The 25,241-nt window shown below is 33.8% G+C and overlaps 3 protein-coding genes across 4 annotated transcripts; all 3 read right to left on the bottom strand.

Moving 5' to 3' along the window:
• Nucleotides 1-701: 701 nt before the first annotated feature.
• Nucleotides 702-1,655, bottom strand: LOC112037988 (uncharacterized). The gene has a single exon (XM_024070794.1). It carries the CDS (start codon nucleotides 1,653-1,655, stop codon nucleotides 702-704), a length of 954 nt encoding a protein of 317 aa, XP_023926562.1.
• A 14,365-nt stretch (nucleotides 1,656-16,020) lies between these two features.
• Nucleotides 16,021-21,895, bottom strand: LOC112037993 (disease resistance protein RPM1-like). Of its 2 annotated transcripts, XR_010629228.1 has the most exons (3): nucleotides 21,643-21,895; nucleotides 17,537-20,424; nucleotides 16,021-16,409 (listed from the first exon to the last, which is right to left on the bottom strand). XR_010629228.1 is itself a non-coding variant. In XM_024070795.2 (2 exons), exon 2 carries the CDS (start codon nucleotides 20,401-20,403, stop codon nucleotides 19,042-19,044), a length of 1,362 nt encoding a protein of 453 aa, XP_023926563.1. In that variant the 5' UTR covers nucleotides 20,404-20,424; nucleotides 21,643-21,895; the 3' UTR covers nucleotides 17,451-19,041. The 2 variants fall into 2 exon arrangements, 1 of the variants encoding a protein (XP_023926563.1); XM_024070795.2 differs by lacking the exon at nucleotides 16,021-16,409 and having other exon boundaries at nucleotides 17,451-20,424.
• LOC136060985 (disease resistance protein RPM1-like) lies at nucleotides 17,587-18,888 on the bottom strand. Its single transcript, XM_065774170.1, has one exon. It carries the CDS (start codon nucleotides 18,886-18,888, stop codon nucleotides 17,587-17,589), a length of 1,302 nt encoding a protein of 433 aa, XP_065630242.1.
• Nucleotides 21,896-25,241: the final 3,346 nt, after the last annotated feature.

The raw sequence follows: 25,241 nt of genomic DNA, 5'->3' as shown, positions 1-25,241 counted from the left end.
GTTCATGCTGAAATTCCACTTATATGAAAAAACCGTATCCCCTCGGGACTATGTCTATTGTGTCTTTGTGAGAGAGGTTAATAGACTTCTTAAGTAGCTCAATTTCACCAGTATAGTGCATCAGTTTTTAAATGCACTAGTATCAACCAGATGAACTAAGTCCCCATAAACCGAATCAGTTCTCTCAGAAATTTCAGTGAAATGTTCCTGAACAGACAGAGTTAGCATAATGCACCAAAAATACTACCCAAACAACAAGATTGAACCTATTCACAAAACGGAAGAAACCTATAAATTAGATTCACATCAATCTCAGACAACATTCACCACAAACAACTATTCAATCAACACAAAAAGCAAACTATATAACACTCACTCATTGACAAGCATTCCAGAAACTTGTTTTTCTTACTTTTCACAAAAGATAACAAAAATTATACCATAAACTTTACCATTTCAACAACAAACTATACAGTAATTAGTTAATAAACCACCAACCTTTTCAACAATAGGAAGCAGCCCATCACACAAAATCCCCTCCCAAAGTCCCAACAACTACAAGCTATTAGTAATAACTCAATTAAAAGTCATCCCTAAGTTATTATAGACAAAAGCAAGGAACTTGCCCAGTTAACCCTACCAAACCCATCAAATATATTTTCATCAAGGACAAGTAATAGTACCCACTTTTGAGTTGTTGACTATGCCATTAACCCAACATAAACATCATCATCATCACCATCATTCCCCTTATAAAACTCCAACTCAACACTCTCATCATCTCCACTCTCATTCATATCCATTCCTTCATTCCTCCCAATACTATTCCCCATTACCTTCTTTGTTTTCCTCCCCACAGTTTTCACATTCATCTTCCTCCCTGCTTTAGTCTTCACATTCCTCCCAACTCCCACATTCCCTTTAACGCCGTCGTTTTTCCCATCTTTTTTCTCCTCAGTAATCCACACGAAATCGCCCACATTTCCCCCCAAATTTACACGACTGCCACTCGCCCCAACTTTCTCTTTCTCTCTCTCGTACCCAAGAGGAAAATAGCTCCAGCAAACAGAGTACTCTGTCTCCCCATTCTTCTCTGCCTTCCGCGGCGCGTTCACCGCTACCCCATGAAACCCTCTCCGACAATTCTGGCACCTCAAGCAACAATCCTCATACACCTTCTCGTACTCGTACATGTAGTAACAGTACGGGCACAACGTCCAGAATGCCGCCACGGCGGCGGTCTTGTCGATTTCGGCCTCGTACTGGGCTCTCTTGTCCGAGTCGGACAGCACCGTCCAAGCTTCGCGTACGAGGCTGAGGGCTTCGTCGGAGAAAGCGAACTTGTTGACGTTCGGGTTCAGGAGCCCCGCCAGTTTCACGAACTGGGCTCGAACGACCCGGCGGTTCCCGGACTCGGAGCGTCGGACCTGGAGGATGGAGTAGTAGTCGAGTTGGCGGTTGCGGAAGCGATTCTCGGCGGCGGAGAGGACGTCGGCGATGGCGAGTATTTTGTTGGCGGTGGAGGATTGAACCGGGTCGGATTCTCGGGCTTGGATGGCGCAGTGTCGGCACTTGGATAGGTTTCGGAGTGACAAGTATTTGGTGGATAGTCCGAGAAGGTGATCGGAGTCGGGTTTCGCGCGAGCTCGCTCCATTTTTTCGTGTTTGGGATTTTTTTTTAGTACAGGGTGAGAGAACTATTGAGAGAGAGAGAGAGACCAGAGAGGGAATGGAGAAGTCATTGAGTGGGCTTTTTAATTTATAAGGAAAATAGCAATTGACGAAAATGGACACGATGTTTGGGACATCGGGTTTGTCGCTAATTCAATCTGGATCTTACAATGTGGCAATATGATGACGTGGGATGTCTCACTGGCGTGGAAAGTGGGGTTTTGGGGATTGTGGTAGGAGGGTATTCTGGTCTTTTAATTAAGGAAGGATTCATTACAGGGTTGCAGTGGACTAAGACAGAGGGAGGTCAATTTGTTTTGCCTTTGCGACTCAAAATCTCTTTTTTTGCATTTGTATGGACAGACCTGGACCACTAGGACTTACCAAATATGGTCATGAGAATAGAGGCCTATAAATGTAAGGCAATAATAATACACCAACGGCCAACCTCTGAACCTCTTCACATGTGTTTTTTTTTTTTATATATATAAATAAATTCTCATGTAACCATTGAGAATTATAAAGTGAGCACGGAAAAATACAAGAAACTTTAATAGTTTGGTGGTACAAATGAACTTGTTGAAAGGTTACCAGCAAAAAAAATTTAAGGTAATGTTTGGTTTGGGTGAAAATAAGGATGATGAAAAATATGAAGAGAAAAATATGATAAAAAATGGTATTTTTTACTGTTTGGTTGAAAGAGAGCGGAGGAGAGAAGTGGTGGAGCCCACAAGTTTTCTCTTCTCTCTCTTCAAAATACAATCTCTCCAAATTGGATAAAAAATTAAAGTAAAAAGTAAAAAAAATATTTGGATAAAACTACCCCATCTCTTTTAACGTTCCTGGCTTCTTCTTTTTTCATTTTTTCTTTTTTTTCTTTTTTCTTTTTTTTTGACTTTTCCTTTGATTTTTTTTCTCTAGTAAACGTGCTTGGCCTTTTTTTATGCTTTGATTTTTTTTTTTTTTTCTCTATTTACTAACGTGCTTGGCTTCTTTTCTTTTTTTTCTTTTTTCTTCCTTTCTCTATTTACTAACGTGCTTGGCTTTTTCTTTTCTTTTTTTCTTTCTTCTCTTTCTTTGATTTTGTCTGGAAGTGTTAGCTTTCTTCTTCTTCTTCCTCTTTTTTTTCTTAATTTTTTGGTGCTCATATGTTTATTTTCTCATTAATTTTGGTTGGTTTTTGTTTTTGTTCCCTTTTTTTTTTTTTAGAAAACAGTTTTGGGTTAATTTTTTATACTTTTTTTTTTTTTACTTTAATGAACTGTCCATCTATACACAATTTTTTTTAAGTATAATGTGTTACTTTTTGTTTTATTTATTAGGAACATAACGGTAAATTTATACAAATTTTATTTTCAATCAAATAAAAAAAATTTCTATCTCTCCACTTTTCCACCCTCCCAACCAAACACAAATGAAGGAAACTAAAATCTTTTATATCCTCCCACTTTTCTATCCTCCGTCCATTTTCTATCCTCCCAATTTTCCATCCTTCCAAACAAAGGGACCTTAAGGATAGAACCATGGTTGTCAAAATCCCATTACTTTCTCAGCAACCAACAAATCGGAAACCCTTTTTTTTCATTACAATATTTTCCCACATCAAAAGTAAGAACAATAATTAACATATAAACCCTAGGTCCAAAAAAGAAGACCCTACAAAATCAAATCAAACAAGTCGATCCTATTCAACAAAAATAGCACTTAAACTAGAAAATACAAATTTGATTCTTTGAAAAAAAAAGAACGATTTTCATTGCAAAAGCTTGAGTTCACAACAAGCTAAGGGAGACGAGAGAGTTGCGGCCTTGTGAGGTGGAGGAGGGCCCGACGAGGGAAGGGAGGAGGAGCGGCGTCTGCAAGCTGTGGCAAGGTGAGGGAGGCAGAGAGGAGATACTGACAAGGTGGAGAATGGAGCAGCGCTGGTGAAGTGAGCAGCAGTGGTCTTGTTCAAGTGAGTGAGAGTGAGGGTGAGGGAGAGAATGGGAGGTGGCTTGGCAAGACAAAGAAAGGGTAAGAGTGAATGGATCTGAGAGATTTAGGGTTGGAAAAGTGTGTATTTATACTCAGGGTTTTTTTTAATTTTTAATATTATATATACGGGTCAAGTTCGAGTTGGGTATTACTAAAACCCGAACCAGCTTCGGGTTTTATTTAAAAACCCAAACCCGACCCAAATGTTTTGCAAGTCGGGTAAAACCTGCCCCATTAAGGTCGGGTCGGGCCGAGTACTTGCAAATCAGAGATTTTTTTGCCATCCCTAATCTGGATTATAGGATCGCACGATTTTACGATCCTACCTCACCAAAACGTTTAGAATTGCACAAGAATCGTAAAAATTGTAGGATCGTATAGGATCCTACCGATCCTACCAAAACGTAAAAATTAGTTTTTTTTTTTTTTTTTTTTTTTTTTTTATAAGTTGTAATTTGTAATCTCAAGACTAAGACATTGTACTTCATAAATGTATCAACTAAGGGTGAGACTCATATGGAGATGACTTTCTTGAATTGAAAATTTTTGCTATAAGAATATTGAGCTTAACATATAACTCTTCAGGGTGTGAAAGTAATTGGAGTACATTTGGAATAGTAAGACCAAATGTCTTTAGTATATTATCCCCCAATTGAGAATTCTCTATTAAAATTGGTACAACTTTAAGTATACTCAAAAAGGAGAAAATTGTTTAAACCAAAAAAAAAAAAAATGAATAAGTTGGTATTTGCTATGTAAAACTTGAAGATAAAAGAGAAAATACCTAAACCATTAGGTGCAAAAGAAGAAATTGATTTGAAGAACTTGTCTTCGGATGATGAGTGGTTAGCAAAGGGTGTCAACCATAAGATGATGGTACAGATTTTGATGAAGATAATGAAATAACAATTCTAATGCCTTCCTTTATAGATTTAAGAAAAATAAATAAAAGTTGCATGTGTATAGTGTGAATGTGTAATCACTATTATATAATTTGGTTATCGATGTTAGGTGATGATGAGGGTTCAAGAGCTACTGCTGAAGAAAAAAGTGTACTAGTATTTTGGTACTTGGTTGGTTTCTAATTAAATATTCACTCAACTTTTTATATACATTGCATTAAAACTTAAATATATTTGTTTTATTAGTATAGACGTAGTGATGTAGGACATTACATCATATGATCAAAATTTTTATTTTTTTTATGAAAGATTCATAATTTACATGATTATCCAATATACAAAATCACTATTAATGTGCTTTTTGATTCAAATATGAAAATAAGTAGGATCTAATGATCTATACTCCGATTCTACGATCTACGATCCTACCTACCTCCTGCAATTCTACGTTGGATCTTGATTTTGACAACCTTGGGTAGAACTAAGTCAAAATTCATTGAGTAACAACCTTAGAGAATTCTATGAATTTCTCTAATGGCCTAAAAAATCTTCAATACTAAATATGGAGATCTCTAATGGTCTAAAAAATCTTTAATACTAATTATGGAGATTATATTTATAAAAAATGAAGCGTTGGGCTTGAAGAGTGGAACCTTTTTAAAGTCACTTTAGTTGTACAAGCTTTATACTGTGCAACCTAGCTATTACTAGCCATTACATACAGAAAACCTGTCAATTCCTCGTCTTTTTTTCTTCTAAAAAAATCTGAACATTCTGTAGCTATCTTCTTCAAGGGAAATTTATGATCTCGAAACTTTTTTATTTTTTGGGAGAAAAGGAATCAGATATTATTAAAAGCAAACTTAGACAAAATCCTAAATCATTAACATATCTATCATGACTAGCCAAATTGTGAAACTACAAAATTACCCTTATGAGAGAAGTTGCTAGTGCGAGCTCGCTCCATTTCTTTTGTTTGGCAATTTTTTGCCAAGTAGTGAGAGAAGTGGACTTTGGTGGAGAGTAATATTTTGAGGATTCAAATCCTTTTAATTTTTTAGGGTATTCTATCAATGATTTCTTTAAATTTTAACCACTTTTTTATAATTTAAGTGTCTAAATTTTACCATATCAACATTTCACTAACAATACTCTTAATTTTTTATTTACAACATTATTTTATTATTTTAAAAGTATTATTAGTAAAATAATGATATGTAAAATTTAGACCTTAATTATAAAAAAATTTAAAATTTAAAGAAATCTACAGATAGTATCTAAAAAATTAAAAGATTTGAATTCATATTTAGAACAGTTGGCAGGCATTGAGTCATTGACAATATAGTAGGATTAATTTAAGGAAAATGGAAATGGACATGACGTTTAGGACATCGCGATTGTTGCCAGTGCAATCCGGACCTTACGATGCTGCTGCATGATGACGTGGAAGCCGCATGGGGGTGGAGAATGAAGTTATGGGGATTGCTGTGGGAGGGCGTTTTGGTCTTTTAATCAGGAAGGATTTATTATTTGATAAGGTCCAGCGTGGTTACAGACAGTGTGGACTGTAGACTGAATAGTACGGACTGTTAATTTGCTTTCCCTGTGGGACTGATCAGTCTCTGGAGACCGCACCAGTGGAACTTGCCAAATTTGGTCATGAATTTTAGAATATTTTAGACCTTTGCCAATTGAAAAAAATTTAAAGAATAAAAAACTATAAATTTTTCTTTTTCTTTTTCTTTTTAAGTAACTAATGGCTTTTATTAGCTTTTAGTCCAACTCTTTAGAGAAAAATGAAACAAGAATAAAAAGGGAATCGTTGTTAGAACATGTCATACCATTTAGCTTCATACAATATATATATATATATATATATATCTTCTCAAAGATTGGGTAAATTAGTTATTAGTCCTTAACTATAATGCTCGAAATCTATATATTTACTGATTCTCAATATTTTTTTATTTTTTTGAAAATCTATATATACATAGAGCATTCATGGTAAGAAAGTTAAAAAATTTAACTTTTAGCAATTTAAAAACCTACTTTATCTATTTTAATAACTTACTAATATTATGTCCGTGTGATGCACGGTTTAATCAAAATTCATGTGTAAATAATTATTTTATTAATTTACTTAAAATAAATGAATATTTTACTTTTAAGTTACATAATGAATACATGTTTTGTGAGACTAAGGTATCGTAAATATAAATATATATATATATATATATATATATAATTTGAATGGAAGATGATAGAGGTACCTAAAATATATATATATATATATATATAATGATTTTCAATAATACATTGAAATTTAAGGCTTAATTAATCACATATATTTAAGTGGAAAACCCTTGAATTTAATAGTTAATAACTATTCAAAACAATAATTGAAATCATGTTTAAGTAGAAACCTCAATTTAATAATTAAGAATAATCTAAATTATTAAATGTAGGGATGATAGGCCCAATAGTAGGTATCTAGGTATATATTGGGCTAGAGGCCCAATCCAGGAATATTAAGTAGTCTGAGGACGAGTAAAACATTATCATGAGAGTTCATGTTAGTGAGTGAAGAGGTGAAGTTTGGTCATAATCTAAATTATTAAATGTAGGGATGATAGGCTCAGTAGTAGGTATCTAGATATATATTGGGCTGGTGGCCCAATCCGAAAACATTAAGTAGTCTGAGAACGGATAAAACACTGTCATGGGAGTCCATGTTAGTGAGTGAAGAGGTAAAGTTTGGTCATAGGAGTCCAAGAAGGTGGTCCGAGGATGAATACATCCTCGGTTAAGCAAAGCTAAGGTTCGAAGGTGTGGTCTGCCATCTAAGGCAATGTTCCAAGATGTTTTATTGATAAGGACAATCATCCTGAAAGCACAGGACAGTGGAAGGCCATATAATATCTAAGAGAAAACTGCTACCACCGCATTGAATGCTCTTTAGTTAACTCTCTAACCGCATTAATAAGAAAGTGATACTTGAATAGTAATTTTCAGTCTTATAGCTGCTCCCCAAAGACTTCAGCAAGATGCTGATGGGATAAGGATCAACACCAATAATCTAATTTACACATGGAGGGCAGAGATGAAGAAAGGAAGATAATATAAAACAGAGAGAAGATCCTAAGAGGAAGGGATCAGAGAATTAAGAGAAAAGTACTATAGCAACAAGAACTGTACTTGTAATCAAGTTCAAGAAATATATACTAGAACTAGTCTCCTCGGATTGTGCCGAGGACAATTTTTGTTAAATAAAACTAGTCTATCTTTACTTTATTGTCATCTGAATCCATTATAATTACTAACCAACTCATTAGAGCCGAGTTGTCCAACACACTCTCTACAAATTCATTGTATTGGCTCTTTGAGCTTAGATCCTTTTACCTTTTGGGTTTAGGACTCAATTTGTGACCTTACATTAAACATTTAAAATTTTGAAATAGAGAGACTCACATAAGAATTTAATTTTTGTCCTTGAAAGCATGGAAGAAATTATTGAAACTTGAGTGAGTTTCACCCAACCAAATTTGAGTTTAAACTTAAAGTTTAAGTCTCGTGCGTTGCACTCTACATGTGTATGTATATGCATGAAAAATGATCTGAATTTAACATCTATTGTAGAAAAGAGGTGGTATAGTCTTACCCTAATTCTTGTTATAATCTCTTTGTGTAGCATGTGTATATGCATGAAAAATTATCTGAATTTAACATCTATTATAAAAAAAAATGGTGTAGTCTTACCTCTGTTTAGTTAATTCTTATTATAATCCCTTTATTTTATGGGAGAGAAAGAAACGCTTCTTTTGAAAATGAAAGAAAAAGTCATCATATAATATGAATAGAAAGAAAAAGAAAACTTTTGTTTTAATGGAAAAAAAAAAAAACTTTTATTTTATAACCAAAAAAAAAAAAAGGAACAAACAAACGTTTTGTTTTGTTTGTTTTTTTTTTTTGTTTTTTTTTTGTCTTTTTTTTTTTTTAAGAAGAACAAACACTTATTATATATAGATACTTTTTTTTTGGGAGAAGAAAGAGAAGGTGTTTAGTTTAAAATTTAATACTTATTACCTTATTTACAATTTTTTTTAACATTATCCAAAAACATTTTGGTAAATCTGTATAAACAATAATTATCTATAAAAAATAAAAATAAAAAAGTCACGTGTGAAGAGAAAGATTTTGTTATTGAATACATTGCTTTTTATTTTTATTTTTATTTTTTTACAAGTAGTATTTTTTTTTTTTACACAAAGTAATATAATTTAAATTTTAAAAAAAGGAATAGATGAAGATTGTTGTTATTTTTGGTTTTTTTACGTGTACTTTTTTTTTTTTTTACACGTAGTAATATAATTTAAATAAAAAATGATTAAATAAAGAGTTTGAGTTGTAATTATGAGACTGCTTTTTTTTTAGCACATAGACCCAAGTAGAAAACAAGGATCCTGGGCCTTTTACTTGTTGTTTGGTGGACTGGGCTTGGTTCACCGCAGCTAAATGGGGGCTGATTACGAACCAAGTTGTGCGCAAGTCACATAAATCTCCTCAAGGCAAAAATGCGATTCCTCCTAAGCAATAAAATACTATTCTAAGTGTTTTAGTATCATAAAATAACCATTTACGCTTACGAAATAAGAAAAATAAGTATTCATAATATTCACAATGATAAAGATATTGAAATAGAATATTTAAGGTTTATCTTTTATTGTATAAGCATTTAAAAGAGTTCCTTCACTCGGTACCCCGGGCATACTGTCATGGGATCCCAGGCGTACTGTCATGGTATCTCGGGGCATACTAGGTCTGTAAGAACCCAGAATGCTGATTCTTTGAACTATATGATCTTTCTCTATGCTTATTATGCAATAGAGTTTTATCATTTCCCTTTATCTCTATAGGTCCTACATAAAAACATACTATACAATACATATATTTTCAAATAATTGTTAGTTTCTTAGATTAGGATATACATTTTAATACATATACATATATGTAAATGAATTTCACGAGAATGATTCAGCCACGAGGATTCTGGCTCCAATTCTCACAGACTTAGTGTCTTTGCACAAGACTTGTGGGATTTGGAACTCAAGTCCAAGTGGGTTTACTTAGCCATTGCCTTCCAAGATAATTAGGCGAGGAGGATTTTTGTAAGAGAGAGTGATATCTGATGTGTGCATGTTTTGGCATGTGTTTCTTTGAACGCTAAGTGATATTTTGAATGATCTCAAGGATAGGGACAAATTCCTCCACCTTGGCTCTATTATTTTCTTGCTTTCTTTCTCTTCCTTACTGGGCTTTAAAGCTCTAAGAATATATGTTTTGAACCTCTGAACTCTTCCCCTGAATCCCCCTTTTTCTCCCTTTCTAATCCTCCTTTTCTGCTATGCCTTACTGTTCTTTTTATAGCAGACCTGGTCTGGTACCACGAGAAAGGACACCTCAAGTCTGCTGGGTAAAGCCACGTCCCCTGGCACCTGAAAAGGTGCATTGGGCAGAGATTTAGCTTATTTAGGCAATTATAACTCAAAAGGAGCATTTGGCTTTAGCTATAAATAAAATATTCCTACTTGGAAAGTTAGAGGAATGGGTGGGCTGCCCGATGTACTGTGATAGCTTTGTTGAAAATGACAATTGAGAGGAAATTGTGGGAGGTGTTATGCACATGGGGGAACTGAGTTTTCCATTGGTTTATGCATTCCAAGAAAATATATTAACCAAGGGAAACCCTCAGGATCCTTCTTTCACCAGAAATCACTCCCCTACTGACCAAATCATTCCTCCCTTACTATCCACTCGGAATCCCACGGGCTTTGACCATGGGTTACAAAGATAATACCTAGTTTTGTTGGATTTTTTAATGGCTTTTGTTGGAAATATGAACATATATCTTGCTGCATATCCTCTGGTCTGACTGGGATCCTTCTTCTTACTGCATCTCCTCTGGTCCGCCCGGGATCCTTCCTCTGGCCCGCTTGGGATCCTTCCTCTAGCTTGACTGAGATCCTCTTCTTTTTTCTTTATTATCATTATTATTTCTTTCATTTTTCATTCTTTTGGGATTTTGGCCTTCACGGTCCTTCTTAACTTCATGAATTGGGCCTTCTTTTGTTAAAGCCCATGCTCTTTCCTTACTTTTCATGGAATATGCTTTCTTTTGTTTAAGGGTAGTACGTTGTTGTTTTTTTTTTTTTTTTTTTTTTTTTTTCACAAAGTAATATAACATAATTTTAAAAAAAGGAATAGATGAAGATTGATGTTATTTTTTTTTTTTACGTGTACTGTGTTTTTTTTTTTTACATGTAGTAATATAATTGAAATAAAAAAAGGATTAGATAAAGAGTTTGACTTCTAAGTTTAACTTTTATTATATAGTATATGATTTTACAATACAACATCAAAACTTCTATTTTAACATTCAACACATTAAAATAATATAAACAAGACAATAAAATACATATCCCATATACAACGTCAAGAACCACTGTCATCGACCCACAACCACCACCACCACCATGCCTTCATCACCCAAGCTATTCCACGCCCAGAACCGCCCTTCTCTAGCCTCCTCGCACAGATCGACGGTCCTTATCCCCACCACCCAAAACCAAATTAAACCCACCAAATTAACCCCAAATCAAAACCCCCATACATCACAATGAATAACCTTGAATTAATCTTAAAAATTCCTCTTCTTTTTCATCTCTTTATGAATCAAAACACAGAAACAAAGAAAAAAAAAATGAAAGAGGGATGAGGTGCTTGGCAGCGTTGATATGGGTCAGGTTTTGTAGTGGCGGTGGCGGTGGTTTCCAGAAAACATCGACTTGGGCTTGCAGAAAACATGCCATCGATGTGGGTCAAGTTTTGATAGAGTTTTAGTATAGTTTGTGGAAAAGAGAAAAGGTGGCTAAGAGAGAGAATAGAGAGAGAGAGAGAGAGATAAAGAGAAGGGAGAGAAATTTGAGAGGGCGAAGAGAAGTGAGACTAAGATCTGTGATACTAATCTGAGAGGAGAGAGAGAGAGAGAGAGAGAGAAAGAGAGAGGGGTGAATAAAAAATAATAAAAACTAATAGCAACTTGCTACTAGGGGTATGCGCGTTTCGGTAGGGGTGGTTTTTTTCTAAATTTATTACCGGACCGATAGAGATCGATTTTTTCATAATTGGAACTGATGCACACAACCTAAAGTCGGTTTTCCAACCTATAGCGGTGTGGTTTTTTGCGGTTGGTTTAGTCAGTTTGGTCGATTTGAAATATTAAAAAAAAAAACTTTTTTTTAATAATAAAAAAATTGGGCTTTCAAGCCCAATATCAACATATCAACCTTTCAAGATTTCAAGTAAATAAAAACAATTTATTATTTATTTATTTTTTAGCAAGCCATCTGTGCAAAACCTATAAGCATCTATGTATATATAATATTATATGTGTAAGCAGCTACAATACAAACAACCCACCTTAATAGTTAATATTATATTATTATATATGTAAGCATGTATATATAATATTATATATGTAAGCAGCTACAAACATCCAACCTTAATAGTTAATACTTAATACTTAATATTATATATGTAAGCATCCAACCTTAATATAATATTATATTTATATATATAATGTAAGCAGTTGCTTGGAGTTGGAACCCCCCCCCCCCCAAAAAAAATAGAAAGACACAAACATAGTCACACGACTCACACAAGCTTACTCAAACAAATAACCATGGTTTCTACTTTCTACTTTCTCGGGTTAGAGGGAAGTGTTTCTACAAATAACACAGTCACACAAGCTTACTCAAACATATAAATCATGTTTTCCCAAACAGCCAAACTTAATCAAACATTCAAAGTTTCAAACCAACTTAAATACTTAATCATTCATGCTTTCAGCTTTCCCAAACAAATGAAAAGGAAAAAACAGTAAAACATGAAGACAAACAAAAGTGAAAATGAAGCTTACCATTGTTCTGCGTCAGGCGAGACTCGAGAGGCAAGAGTGAGAGAGAGAGAGTTAAAAGATACCGAGAGCAAAATATGAACTTATATACCCCTGAGAATCTGAAAACCTAGCATAAAACGCACCGTTTTCCCTTCTTTTTTTTTTTTCTTTTTTTTTTTAATAATAACATCCATACATACAACGTCATTTTATCAGCTTCATAAAAAATAAAAAATAAAAAAACAAAACGACAAGTCCTGTGTCGATTCTGTTCAACCATAGTCTTAGTTTGGAGTTGCAGTTCCAATGGCAGCACTGCGCCGATGTCGGAGCGGGATTCTCCATCCAATTGTCGACCTCGGCTCAATCGGTCGGTGCTAGAGGCAGTATTATTGGGTCGGCGCCAATCAGTTGGGTCGGCTCCGTTATCAGTCTACTCACCCCTACTTGCTATCATGGGTTACTAGTGATAGCAACTTATTGTAGCAAGTTGCCAAAAAAATTTAAGTTTCACTTCTTTATTGAAGGACCCTTTTTGTGTGGTTGAGATGCTAAAATAACTTTTGAGTTATTTTAACATCTTTATTGTAAGTGCTCTTATAATCATCTTTTGGTATAAAAAACAACATTTATAACTTTATTCAACTGGATCTTAAATGGATCAAAGGGTAAGATAAGATTAAAAGTGTAGTAGCACTAAGAGTCTAGGAGGTAGCTCATAGGCCATATAGCCCATAGCTGATGAAACTTTTTTCTATTTATATGGTTGGATGTAGGGCCTCCTTATATATATATATATATATATATTTTAACGCCCCCTTATATTCTTTTACTAATCAGATATTCTACAACCACAAATTTTGTCTTAACTTACTCCTAAAAAAAAAATTTAATTTTAATGTGGTCAATAATAAGTGACTGTCTACTATTACTATTTTCATATAAACTAACAATTTTATTTTTTCCAATTACACATATTAGATCACATCAAAATTGTGAAACAAAAATTATATCCACCAAGATTTTTTCTATCAAAAGGTGGAACTTTTATTTATAATGGGGTCCTAGACCTAGGCCACTTAGGCCTAGGCCTTGGATCAACCAACAAGCTCATAAATCTAAAAACAAACAAACAAACAAACAACTTGATCACCTTCCAAACACTTCATATCGGTATATACATGTTCCAAACACTTTATATTGGTATATACACGAGAGCACACATAAAGCCACGTACATTAAAGTGCAACTTTGGCAAAAATACTAAGTAAACTATGCAATTTCTACAAACCCTTAACTCCCTTTCTTGTTGAAGTTTCTCTTTTGTATTTAGAGATATTAATTATTTTTCTCACAATTTAGTCCATTGGGCTGCCTTTTGTAACTTTGATGTGCCAATTTCCATCTCATCTCTTCCTTCTTGAGTTTTTTCACTGAAGAGTGAAATAAGCTTAGACCATTCTTTGTTCCCTTTCTTTATATTAATTTTTATTAAAGAAAAAAAACTATGCAATTTTTGTCATGGAACCATTAAAAAAAAAAAAAAAGTTTATGTCATGGAGATGACAAGGTAAACTTTGTAATTTGACTTAATGGTGAGGTGATGATGATGACATCAACAACCAACTTTATAGACGTTTTGTAACTTGAAATAAAGTAATAGATACTTTGTATAAGTGAATTACATATTTATATTAATAGAAAATTTATGAACACAATTTTTGTGCCTCAACTACATGTCAAACCTTTATATATGCAACTATGATTGGTAAACTATCACTTTTATATAGATTTATCACTTTTTTTTTTTCTCCACCACTCAAAGTCACACATTTTTAAAAAAAATAATTCTAAATCTTAAAATTATAATGCATCACGACTAATATGCTCAATTTTTTTTTTAAAAATAACATGCAATACTTCTAAAGATACACTAAAATTAGGACTGTTCACGCAGCCCGCCAACCTGCTCAACCCAGCCAACCTACCCGCATTCGACCCGCCGCCACTCGATCTGACGACTCCGGTGGTCAGACACAGGTTATGAACTCGCTAACCCAACCCCACGCGGGTTGGTTGTTAGTTTTTTTGTTTCAAAACCCATGACACCTGACCCAAATTGAAACCTTTATCCTTTCCAGCGAATTATTACGAATTTCGGACCAAATCCGGTGAGATCTCATCGAGATCTAATCCAGATCCTTTGAGGTCCAGCGGGATCTCACCGTTATTCGACGAAATCTAGGCTAAATCTTGACGGATCCAACCAAATCTCGACTGATCCGGGCAGATTTTGGCCCCGGTGATAAACTCAAGACTGACTTGAATCAACCCAAAACCAATGAGACTTAAACCGAAAAATCAGACTAGATCTTTGGGTCGGTTTCGGGTCAAATTTTCATCCACCCACCACATTCGAGTTGAGTTCAGGTTGGGCACAAACCTGACTTGTGGACAGCCCTAACTAAATTTTTTTTTTCCCTTCTAAAAAATGTTTAAAGTACTAAATTACGTGAAGGTTGAAAATTTAAAATATAAGATAAGGTTGCAACAACAATAAAAAAAAATAATAACCAATACATTAAATAAATAAAAATAGTGTTTTTTTTTTTCCACAATGATGAGTCCAAATCTTCTATCCGACTTTTCTTGCTCCACTATATATTCTACAAATAAAAACATGCAACATGTTCATCTATTTTATTAAATGTTAAATTTATACCTTCTATTATTTCAATTTCTTAAAATAATTAAATAAATAATCCATCATATTTAGGTAATTTAAGTAATAGAAGGCATAAATTTAGTATTTAATAAAATATATGGATATGTAGCATATTTTTATTTGTGAAATATCCAAAAAGAATAGGAAAGAAAATTTGTATTCCACGATGACAGGCGATTATTGGTGTTTTCTTCGTTTTGGGTCGTTCCAGATTGAGAGGTAGAAAACTAATACAACAAACTCCTTTCATTTACACCGGCCCAAGCCCGAGCTATCCTAGACTTTCGTTTTTGGGTTGCCTAGGCCTCTAGACCCACAACATTAACTGGCCAACTAATGAATAGGCCCTCCAAGGTGATTGTTCAGATGGTTTTCTCTGAAGCTGTTGTCAGTGCCTCACAGCTTTCGTCTATTAAAAACAGTATAAAGTACTAGCTCATCACACGCGGGATGAGGGTTTTTTTTTTTTTTTTTTTTTTTTTATTTTTATTTTTTATATATATAATAATTTTTATTTAAAAAATCTAATTTATAAGTGGATAAAACAATTTGAAAAATTAATAAGAGAATAACTTTATTTAGACAATGTTTTAGCAGAAGTTAGTTGTATTTTTACCGGATTTTCCTTTAGTTTGTCTTTACATAAACATAAGAGTGTAGGGACTTTTTTAACCAAAAAAATGAAGATTCTAAATAGGAAAAACCCATTAAATAGTAGTATTGATAAACTACAAAGGACTAGCAACATGGCTACAAACATCAAATTACAACACATGCTAATTTAACAGAAAAAATCAACTACTAAACAAACTATCAAATTGAAGTAAAATGAAATCAACTTCTGGTCTTAATAGCCCACGCTAGTTCTGATTCTTTTTTTTTTTTTTGGGTTAAACTAGTTCTGATTCAAAGGCTTATCATATGCTAGAATAAACTAAACGAGCTTTCTTAGCTATCGTAATGGAATTGATGGATACTCCACCGGAGACGTCTAAACAGACCATTCGAAAAAAAAAAAAAACGATTCTTATAATCCTGGAAACGAATCCCCAGAAAAATCTATAATGAACCTCTTGAGATGGCAGCTATGCAGAGAAGATCAGAAGAATCAACTAAAGAGCAAGTATTTTGTTTGATTTGGCACTTGAAAATCCTTTGAGACGTCGACTTTGATGGTTGTAGCCTAAACAGTTATAAAAATAGCAATGTAAGCAAAAAGTGATTGGTATAAACAGAACAAAGAAAAATATATACAATATTTATAATGGAGACTTACAAACCATCTTTTAAAGCAGATAAGCTTTATGGCTATCATAATGAACAAACTTAGTAATGTGAACAATAATGTTAATAAAATAATTGTCTTCAAAATTCTAAATTTTGAACTTGTCTTACAGCAACAATGCTATTGTAATAATTAAGGTTGATCTCACAATAATGTTACAATAGCAAATTAGCAAATCCTAGGACAAGAAGAACATTGATTCACCAAAAATATATAGGCTCCCAATATTGGCAAGTATTACTTCTAGACTCAAATTATATCTATAGAATTACTGATTATTTCAAGCTAGTTGTTACATCAGAAATTTTTTAGTTAGAAGCCATAGTATGAGAAAGAGAAGATTGAAACGTTATAGTAACGATTTGGACCGTTTCCTTCTATTACAAAAGAATTCAATTTAGGGCTCAGTAATAGCCAAATGATATTGGCACCCTCTATGATGCCCAATGTCCAATTCTATTATTTCACTATTAGTCAACATCCAAATGTTTCTCCATTGAATGTCTCCATTGAATATATATATCAAATAGGAACATGTTTACCAAAAGTAGTAGTTTGGATGGAAAGGAATTCCATATTCAATTACTAGAGAAAGGAACAAATATTCCAAAAACAAAAACATTATAATACTAAAAGATACCCAACTCCCAGACAGTCGAAACAAGAAAAACCTAGACAACAAAACACAAAATAACAACCTAGATAACCAAAAGGGAAAAAATACCACAACCACAAACAAATTTCTCCCAAATTTTACAAAAAAAAAAAAAAAAATCCAATAGCAATAAGATTCAAGAACCACAAATTAGAGAGACTCATTCAAATATGTTAGTGGCATCTCTAAAGAGCTTATTCCATTCAGACAAGTCACGCACTGCCACAATCGTCTCCCTCCTCACTTTCACCACTCAAATTATTCATAGTGAAGCAACAAAAAGATAAAAGAAAAGAAAAAGGTTTTATTGCAAGTCCGAACCTTGGGTAATAATGTAAATATAATAGTCCAATGACTTAAAGGTTTATACCTGTAATTTCCGGAAAGTGGTGAGTGCATTTTGGAGCTCCAACTCTTGAATTACCTTCGCAAAAGCTCCAACAACTCTTCATCACCAAGCTTGTAGATTTTGTAGTTTTCCCCTTGAATCCTATACCAAATACGAACAGAGGAAACATGTTCGACTTTCCAAAAGTCACGACCTTCATTTGGTTGCAGATTAAGTACGAATTCTGTCGGCATTTCATCAAATTCCAGATTTTTTAGACTTTTCAGATGGTGGATACCAGAGGGAACCTCCTTCAACTGTGGGGACTGTCCAATTTGAAGCGTTTCAAGAAGAGGTAGGGCACCTTCATCTATTATCAACCTACTCAGTCCTCTCGAATTTCGAAGCACTAGATACTTGAGTTTCTGGAAGCCTCCTCCCTCGATATGTAACTGCTCACCTTGGTATCCTTCATAAAGCCGAAGATGCATCAAATTAGGCAAAGCTTGGAGGGCTTTTAATGGATCATCCATCAATCTTGACCAACTTAAACCAATTCTAACTATATTCTTCAGTTTGGGAATCCATTCCAAAAGCTTTTCTAGTCTTCCTGATAGGCCGAGAGATTGTAGGAAAGGCAGAGGAGAAGACATTGATTGCAATTCAAGAACTTCTTCCTCACTTATTGCATTAATTCTCAATGATTGAAGGTGGCTCATTTTCTCTAGTGCAGTGCACAAAGCTGTTCCATTTTCTCTCTTCAATCTAGAGATTTGCAACTTCCTCAGTTGGCCCAAACTTCCTAATTCTTCAATAAGGGCAACATTGTTGGCTTCCACTCTAAAAAGCTTTTGTAAGGATTGTAAACACCCAATGCCACTGCGTATCTTTACTCCTCGTCTAAAATCAACGTTGCTTTCAAAATTATAGTTTTCAATGTAGGCAGCAAGATATCGTAGCTTATGAAGCCTACTAATCTCCTTTGGTAACTCAGATACTAAGGAACGTTTCAAATCCAAAGTCTCTAGATTGTGCAGTTTACCTATGGATTTTGGAAGCGTCTTTACTCTGGTAGCTCTTAGGCTTAAATATCTTAGATGAAATAGGTTTCCCACTTCTTTAGGAATGTCTTCTATTGGAGCACCTTCAAAATCCATTGTTTTCATGAGCTTAAAATTTGCAAAACAAGTAGTACAAAAAGAAGTGGGCACTTCATTTACTCCTAAAAGTAGAATAGAACGAGTTTGGGAATTAGTAATACTCTCCAAAGGAGCATGTACATTGTTCTGAATTGAGAGACGTCGAGCAGTTCTCTTGCAATTTGAGTAGTTCTGCATTGATACCAAGCGAAAACACAACTCCTCTGACCTTGAAAGAATGATCTCACGCAACATATCATGAATTCGACAACTTATAGTTTTGCCAATAAAATTGACCTTATCCACTTGAACCAAGCTTCTGTGAATGAGCTGGTTCAAGTAGCCTTGTGCCACCTCTTCCAATGTTATCCCGTGCTTTTCTATTACAAAACCCTTAGCTATCCATAGTCAAACAAGTATTGCACAATTAATGGTGTAATCTTCTGGAAACATGCCAAAATATAGGAAACAAGCTTTGAGATTGTATGGTAGATCATGATAACTGAGAGATAGAATTTTGGGGATGCTTCTTAGACGTGAATTAGTTTCTAACTTTGAACGAAGACTATCATGTAGTCTACGCCACTCAAAGACATTTTTGTCTTTGATTGAAAAAACACCGCCTATAGCTACAATTGCTCGCGGCAACCCTTCACATCTCTTAACAATTGCACATGATAACTCATCAAAATCAAGAGGGCATTGCCCCCCTTCATGTTGGAACACCTTGTTGCAGAATAGCTCCAAGGCTTTTTCAAAAGGTAGAGGTGGCAATTTGTACACATAATAATATGGAGATTCATTGCTAGAAAGAGCAACATCTTCACTTCGAGTTGTGATTACTATTCTATTGCCTTTATTATTCTCTGGAAAAGCAAATTTTATATATCCCCAAAATGTTGTATCCCATAAATCATCAAAAACTACTATATACCTCTGTTCACATAAATATTTCTTTAATTCTTCAATTAGTGATATTTCTTTCATTGTGTCAATTTCTCTAGGAACAAACTCCTTTCTTGCCTTGTAGAACTGCTTTATCATGTCCCTTAATAGCTCCTCCATCTTGTATGATTGGGACACAATGATCCAAGCATAACAATCAAAGTGTGTTGCCACCTTCTCATTGTCATAAACTTTCTTAACCAGAGTGGTCTTGCCAAGGCCACCAATGCCGACTACCGAAACCACCATGCATTTAGATGATCCTTCTACCAACCACTCTATCAGTTCATCTCTAGGAGACTCAATTCCCACAACCTCATCTTCATCAATAAAAAGGGATGCTACTCGAGGATCATGCCATGTAACACTTGAAGTTTCACTACTAGATCTTCCTTGCTCTATGGCATTGAAGCCATATCTTTCACCACTCTTTCTAATGTTCTCAAGTATCTTGTTGATACCTTGAATGTCAGAGGCTATCACATGTCGTGGTTTCAGTTTTATGGTAATATAAGAAACCTTCTGGAGGAAACGAAAGAATCGCCTTCGTCCATGAGGTTGTTTTGCAAAATGAAATATGTATTTATCAATGACATCTTCTATGTGATAAGCTTCTTCCCTCACCTGTTTCACCCATGTTTTCACAATGTTGCTCGTGTCTTCCTTCTCAGCCCTTGTATCAGCATCCTTGAGGAAAGATTGGATCATCTCCAACTCACGTCTGATGCTTGCAACTTCTTCGTTGATACCCTTTAGAAAACTTGCTTCTTGGACTAACAGTGGGACCAAATTCTTTATAACCAAGCTAACTGCACTTTCTGCCATTTATCGTCACTTCTTAAACCACTGGATACAAGAAAATGCAAATAAACCAACTCAGTGCTAGATGTAACATAAAATCACATTCAAATGTCAAAGAAAAGAAAACTCACCTATGTTTCACAGTAAATATTTTTTGTTTTTGTAATTTTTACAAATAAAATTATCAAAACTTGCTAGAATGTAGTGGATTTTTACTCTGTTTCTACATAAATTTGTCCTTTTACACGGGAAAAAAATCAACTTAAGAAGACAATTTTATATGTCATTGTTAAACAAAAAGATAGAAGGCTAACTTGTATCAAGTAAATAAATAAATAAGGCTAAGGATGATGCATACGAACCATTATTTAAGATAATTAGCAGAATATTTTTCATATGTCAACTAGCTCAAATCTTGATTTTCTTTGCAATGTATAACTTCTTAAAAGATGTCCTTAAATCTTCTTTGATCAAATAATATGACCATAAAGGTTGAATTAGCAACAGTATACAATTTTGACAAAAGTATTACCAAACTAAAATTGCAAAGTATTAGACCATGAGCCATGTCATTCCACATCAAAACCAATTGATGATGAAGACGATAACAGCATTATAAAATTTTGACAAAAGTATTATCAAACTAAAATTGCAAAGTATCGAACAATGAACTATGTTATTCTACCTCAAAACCAATTGATGATGAGAAATACACACTCAAATCTATTATGACTTTTGAGATCACATCATGCGGACCCTATTTAGAGTGGTTCTAGGAAGTCAAATTATGGTCCCCCAATAATCCCTCCCTCACAATGACACTCATAACTCGAACCCATGACCTTGACTTTGATACCATTTGTCGGGCTGTGAATTATGTCATTCCACCTCAAAACTAATTGGTGATGAGAAAAACACACTTAAATCTTTTATGGCCTTCGACATTACAACATGCTTAGAGCGGTTGTAAGGAGTCAAATTGTAGTCCCCCAACACAAAGGAATCATGATAATATATATATTGAAAAAAAAGTGATCAACCTTCTACCATACTTTTTGGTTTTTAAGAACAATTATATTTGTGCTAATGTGAATGGTTATGATTTCTAATAGGTACTTTAGGCAAATAACTTTGAGAAATTCTTGAAAATGAAGTAACCAACTAAGCAAGCACATACAAAGTACATAATCAAACACACATACACACAACAAAAAGCTTATGAGGACATTTTTACGAACACATCATATACACCCATTAATGTACCTGAATCTTCAAATAAGGCAACCTTGAATCTACAGTTTTCCTTTACAAAACAGAAGTTGCTCTTAACTTTCCTCTTCTCTCTGAAGTCTTTTCTCCATCTTCAATCTAAAATTCCAAGAGTCATAAATTCCAAATGCTCAGATTCACAAAATCCAAAAAACTCTAAATTGTTGTGGACAGTCAAATTATAATTTTTACATATGAGAGAGAATTTAGTAGATAAATTGAGAACAGAGTTCTTGACTCACCTCAAAATGATGGGCAGTTAAAAGATGGTGGCAAAGTGAGGTGGTTGGATAAGTGTGGACTTTGGAGCCAAAGAGTCTGTTTCCATCACTATCAGTGGTAGTAGTTAGAGGCATAAAAAATGTGTAAAATTGATATAGATTTGTCTAAAAATAACTCATATTAGTCATTTATAAGTTTGTTATAGTAATAGTATAAATTTATACTTACAGTCTGATGCTATTCGTTTTGCATTTTTTTTTTTTTTTACGTATTTTAAGGATAAAGAAAGAAAGTTAATGGTAGTTGTTATATGTGAAGAAAGAGAAATATTTAAAAAAAATAAAAAATTACTATTTTAATGAAATATAAATATAATGTAAAATAAATAATTTGTTTTAAAAAGTAAATATGTAAAAAAAAAAAAAAATTGTTATTCTAAAATAGATTGAATGGCCTAAAGTTATTATTTTTGTTCTTTTGTTTCTATGGGTAACAGGAACTGGGGGAGTAGTTGATTCCATCTCCCATTATTGGCAAAAGTTTTTTTAAAAAATGAGGGACAAAAAACCAAAACCCTATGTATTTTTCATCCCATCAACATCAGTTCAGCCCATTTAACATCAAGAAGGGTATGAGCGTAATTACAACACCCATTGGGTTAAAAAATTAAAACAAAAAATTCAACCAAAAGGCAAAAAAACCTCACAATTTTTTAACTCACACGTGTCTTTAGGGGTAACAATGTAATCTTAGCCCCCATTACACCACAAGCAAATTCAAATCAACATTTTTTTTTTTTTTGATAACACAAATAAACTCTTCTTCTTTATATACATAGAAGGAGAGTTTACACAATTTTGCCTAAAAATAATTTACATTAGTTCATGTTAAGCATGTAAATTTACAAGTTTGTTACAGTAATTATGTAAATTTATATTGACACTATTCATTTTGTATTTAATTGTTTATTCTTTTTCTTTTATGTATTTTGAGGTTGAAAAAATATAGCAGATAGTAGTTTTTGTGTATGAAAAAAGAGAAACAATTTTAAAAAAATTAAGGAAAATTGATATTTTTATGAAATGTAGTGTAAAATAAATACTTTAATGTGGGCTATTTTGAAAAGTAAGTATGTAAAATAAAAAAAATAAGTTCTTATGCTAAAATAAACAGAAACTTTTGCACAAATTAATGCAAATGCTCTAACTTGTGCATTTGCATTGTACAATTGAAAATAATTACAACTACACACACATATATGAATTCAAATTATACCTAATGTAAGAGTTACACATTTTTTAAAATCATAAATGATTCTCTCTCTCTCTCTCTCTCTCTCTCTCTAGAGTTTTTTTAGATATACACATTGGTTTACTCTTTCTTCTTTTATTTGGTTTAATGGATTTTTTTATGATTTATTTATATTAGATTTTTTGTCTTTTGCACAACATTAACTTACCTAAAACAAAATTGAGAAAAAAAAATAGATAGGACACATGACATAAAATAAAATAGCAATTAAAATCTAATTTTAAATCTAATTTGATTTCCTTTCCGTTTTGACTTTAATTATATATATAAATTATAGTTATGATAAGATAAGATAAGATTCTCTCTATTCTTTATCAATTATTTCTCTTTCTCTCCCTATCTATTGAGTCTATTTCCGTCACTATCGTTGGGAATAGATTTTAGTGATTAGTTCCTTGTTCTTTTGTTTCTATCAGAGTCATGGGGACTGTGGGAGTAGTTGATTCTTTTCCATGGTGATTGGGAGTAATTGTTGATTAGTTTATTTTTTGTTGTTTAGTTGAGAATTTTTTTAAAAAAACTGAGAGACCAAAACGCCAAAAGAGGTCTCTTTATACTTCAACTCATTAACATCAGGTTAAAATTAAAAAAAAAAAAAAAAAAAAAAAAAAAAAAAAAAAAAAAAAGCATTAAACAAAAGGCAAAAAGACCTTAAATTTTTTTTAGCTCATACATGTCTTTAAGGGTAACAATGTAATGTCCTTAAGGGTAACAAATTCTTTATTAAGTATTCTCTCTTTCTCTCTTCATGTCTATTTAGTCTATCTCCATCGCTATATGGGAGTAGGTTAGTGATTAGTCTCTCGTTCTTAGGGATGACAATTTATGCCTGACCCACGAGTACCCGGCCTGGCCCGATAAAGAATAGAGTCAGGTTTGGGTTTTTTTTTTTTTTAAAAAAACCCGAAGCAGGTCCGGGTTTTGGAAAAAACCCAACCCGAACCCGGACCCAACCCGACCCGGTTAGCATAAATACAAAATTACAAAAAACCTACCTATATATATATATATATATATATATATATATATCACAACCCTAACATAAAACTCATTTCTCTCATTTTTCTCTCAACTTAGCCGCCAGCCTCACCTCACCTCATCTCACTCTTACTTGCATCTCATCCGGCCCTCACTGAATCTCACTCTCACTCAGACACTCACATCTCATCCTCACCCTCACTCTCATTCACTCACCAACCCACCCTCACCCTTGTGGAGGAGCACGGAGATGGAACACAGCTGTAGTAAAAGCAAGCTATCACCGAAAAGTTTGTTTCTTTGGGCTTGTTTCCCTTTTTAGTTGGGGTTGAATTCCCTTTGTCCTTTTTCTTTATGGTGTGGGTGTGGCTGTGTATGCATTTGAAGGGGTGGAATGGTTTTTCCGTTGGAGTCAAAGGCAAAAGACAAAGACAAGTTTAGGAAAGTTTTGGGGTAGTGTATGACTTTCATTTCTCTATTGTACAGTTTGGAGCTCTAGGTTACTTTGCTTTTGGTGATGAAATGAAAATCAAAGACATTATCACAACCAATTTTGGTGAAGGATTGGTCCATAAATGATAAGTGGAATTTTGTTTCTCCTATTTTTTATGTTTATTTATTTTCTCTCTAAGAAAGATTGATAACAATTTTGATTGTTTGTGTTCGTGTTCGTGTTTTTTTTTTTTTTTAATAAGATTGGGTTGGATTGGGCCATGGATTAGGCCCAGAAGTGGCTGGACTGGATGAGGCCCGTGGAGACCTAACGGGCTGGGTTTGGGGCTATAAAAAAGACTCGTTTTTTAAACGGGCCGGGTTCGGGTAATAGAGGAAGACCCGCAGGTCGGGTCTAGGTATCAAAAAACCTGGCCCGAACCCGACCTGTTGCCATTCCTACTCGTTCTTTTGTTTCTATAAGAGTAGCAGGAACTATGGGAGTAGTTGATTCTTTCTAGTTTCTCCATGGTGACTTAGAGTAATTATTGATTAGTTGGGAAAAGTTTAAAAGATAAGTTTTTTTTTTTTTTTTTTGAGAGTTTCAACCTATGACATCCACTTCTAATGATATGTTTTTATCATCAGAC

The sequence above is a fragment of the Quercus suber genome, unplaced genomic scaffold (assembly GCF_002906115.3).
Source record: "Quercus suber isolate HL8 unplaced genomic scaffold, Cork oak 2.0 scaffold_87, whole genome shotgun sequence".
NCBI classification, from domain to species: domain Eukaryota; kingdom Viridiplantae; phylum Streptophyta; class Magnoliopsida; order Fagales; family Fagaceae; genus Quercus; species Quercus suber.
Note: the sequence above shows the minus strand (reverse complement) of the source record. Positions and strands in the feature narration are given on the sequence as shown.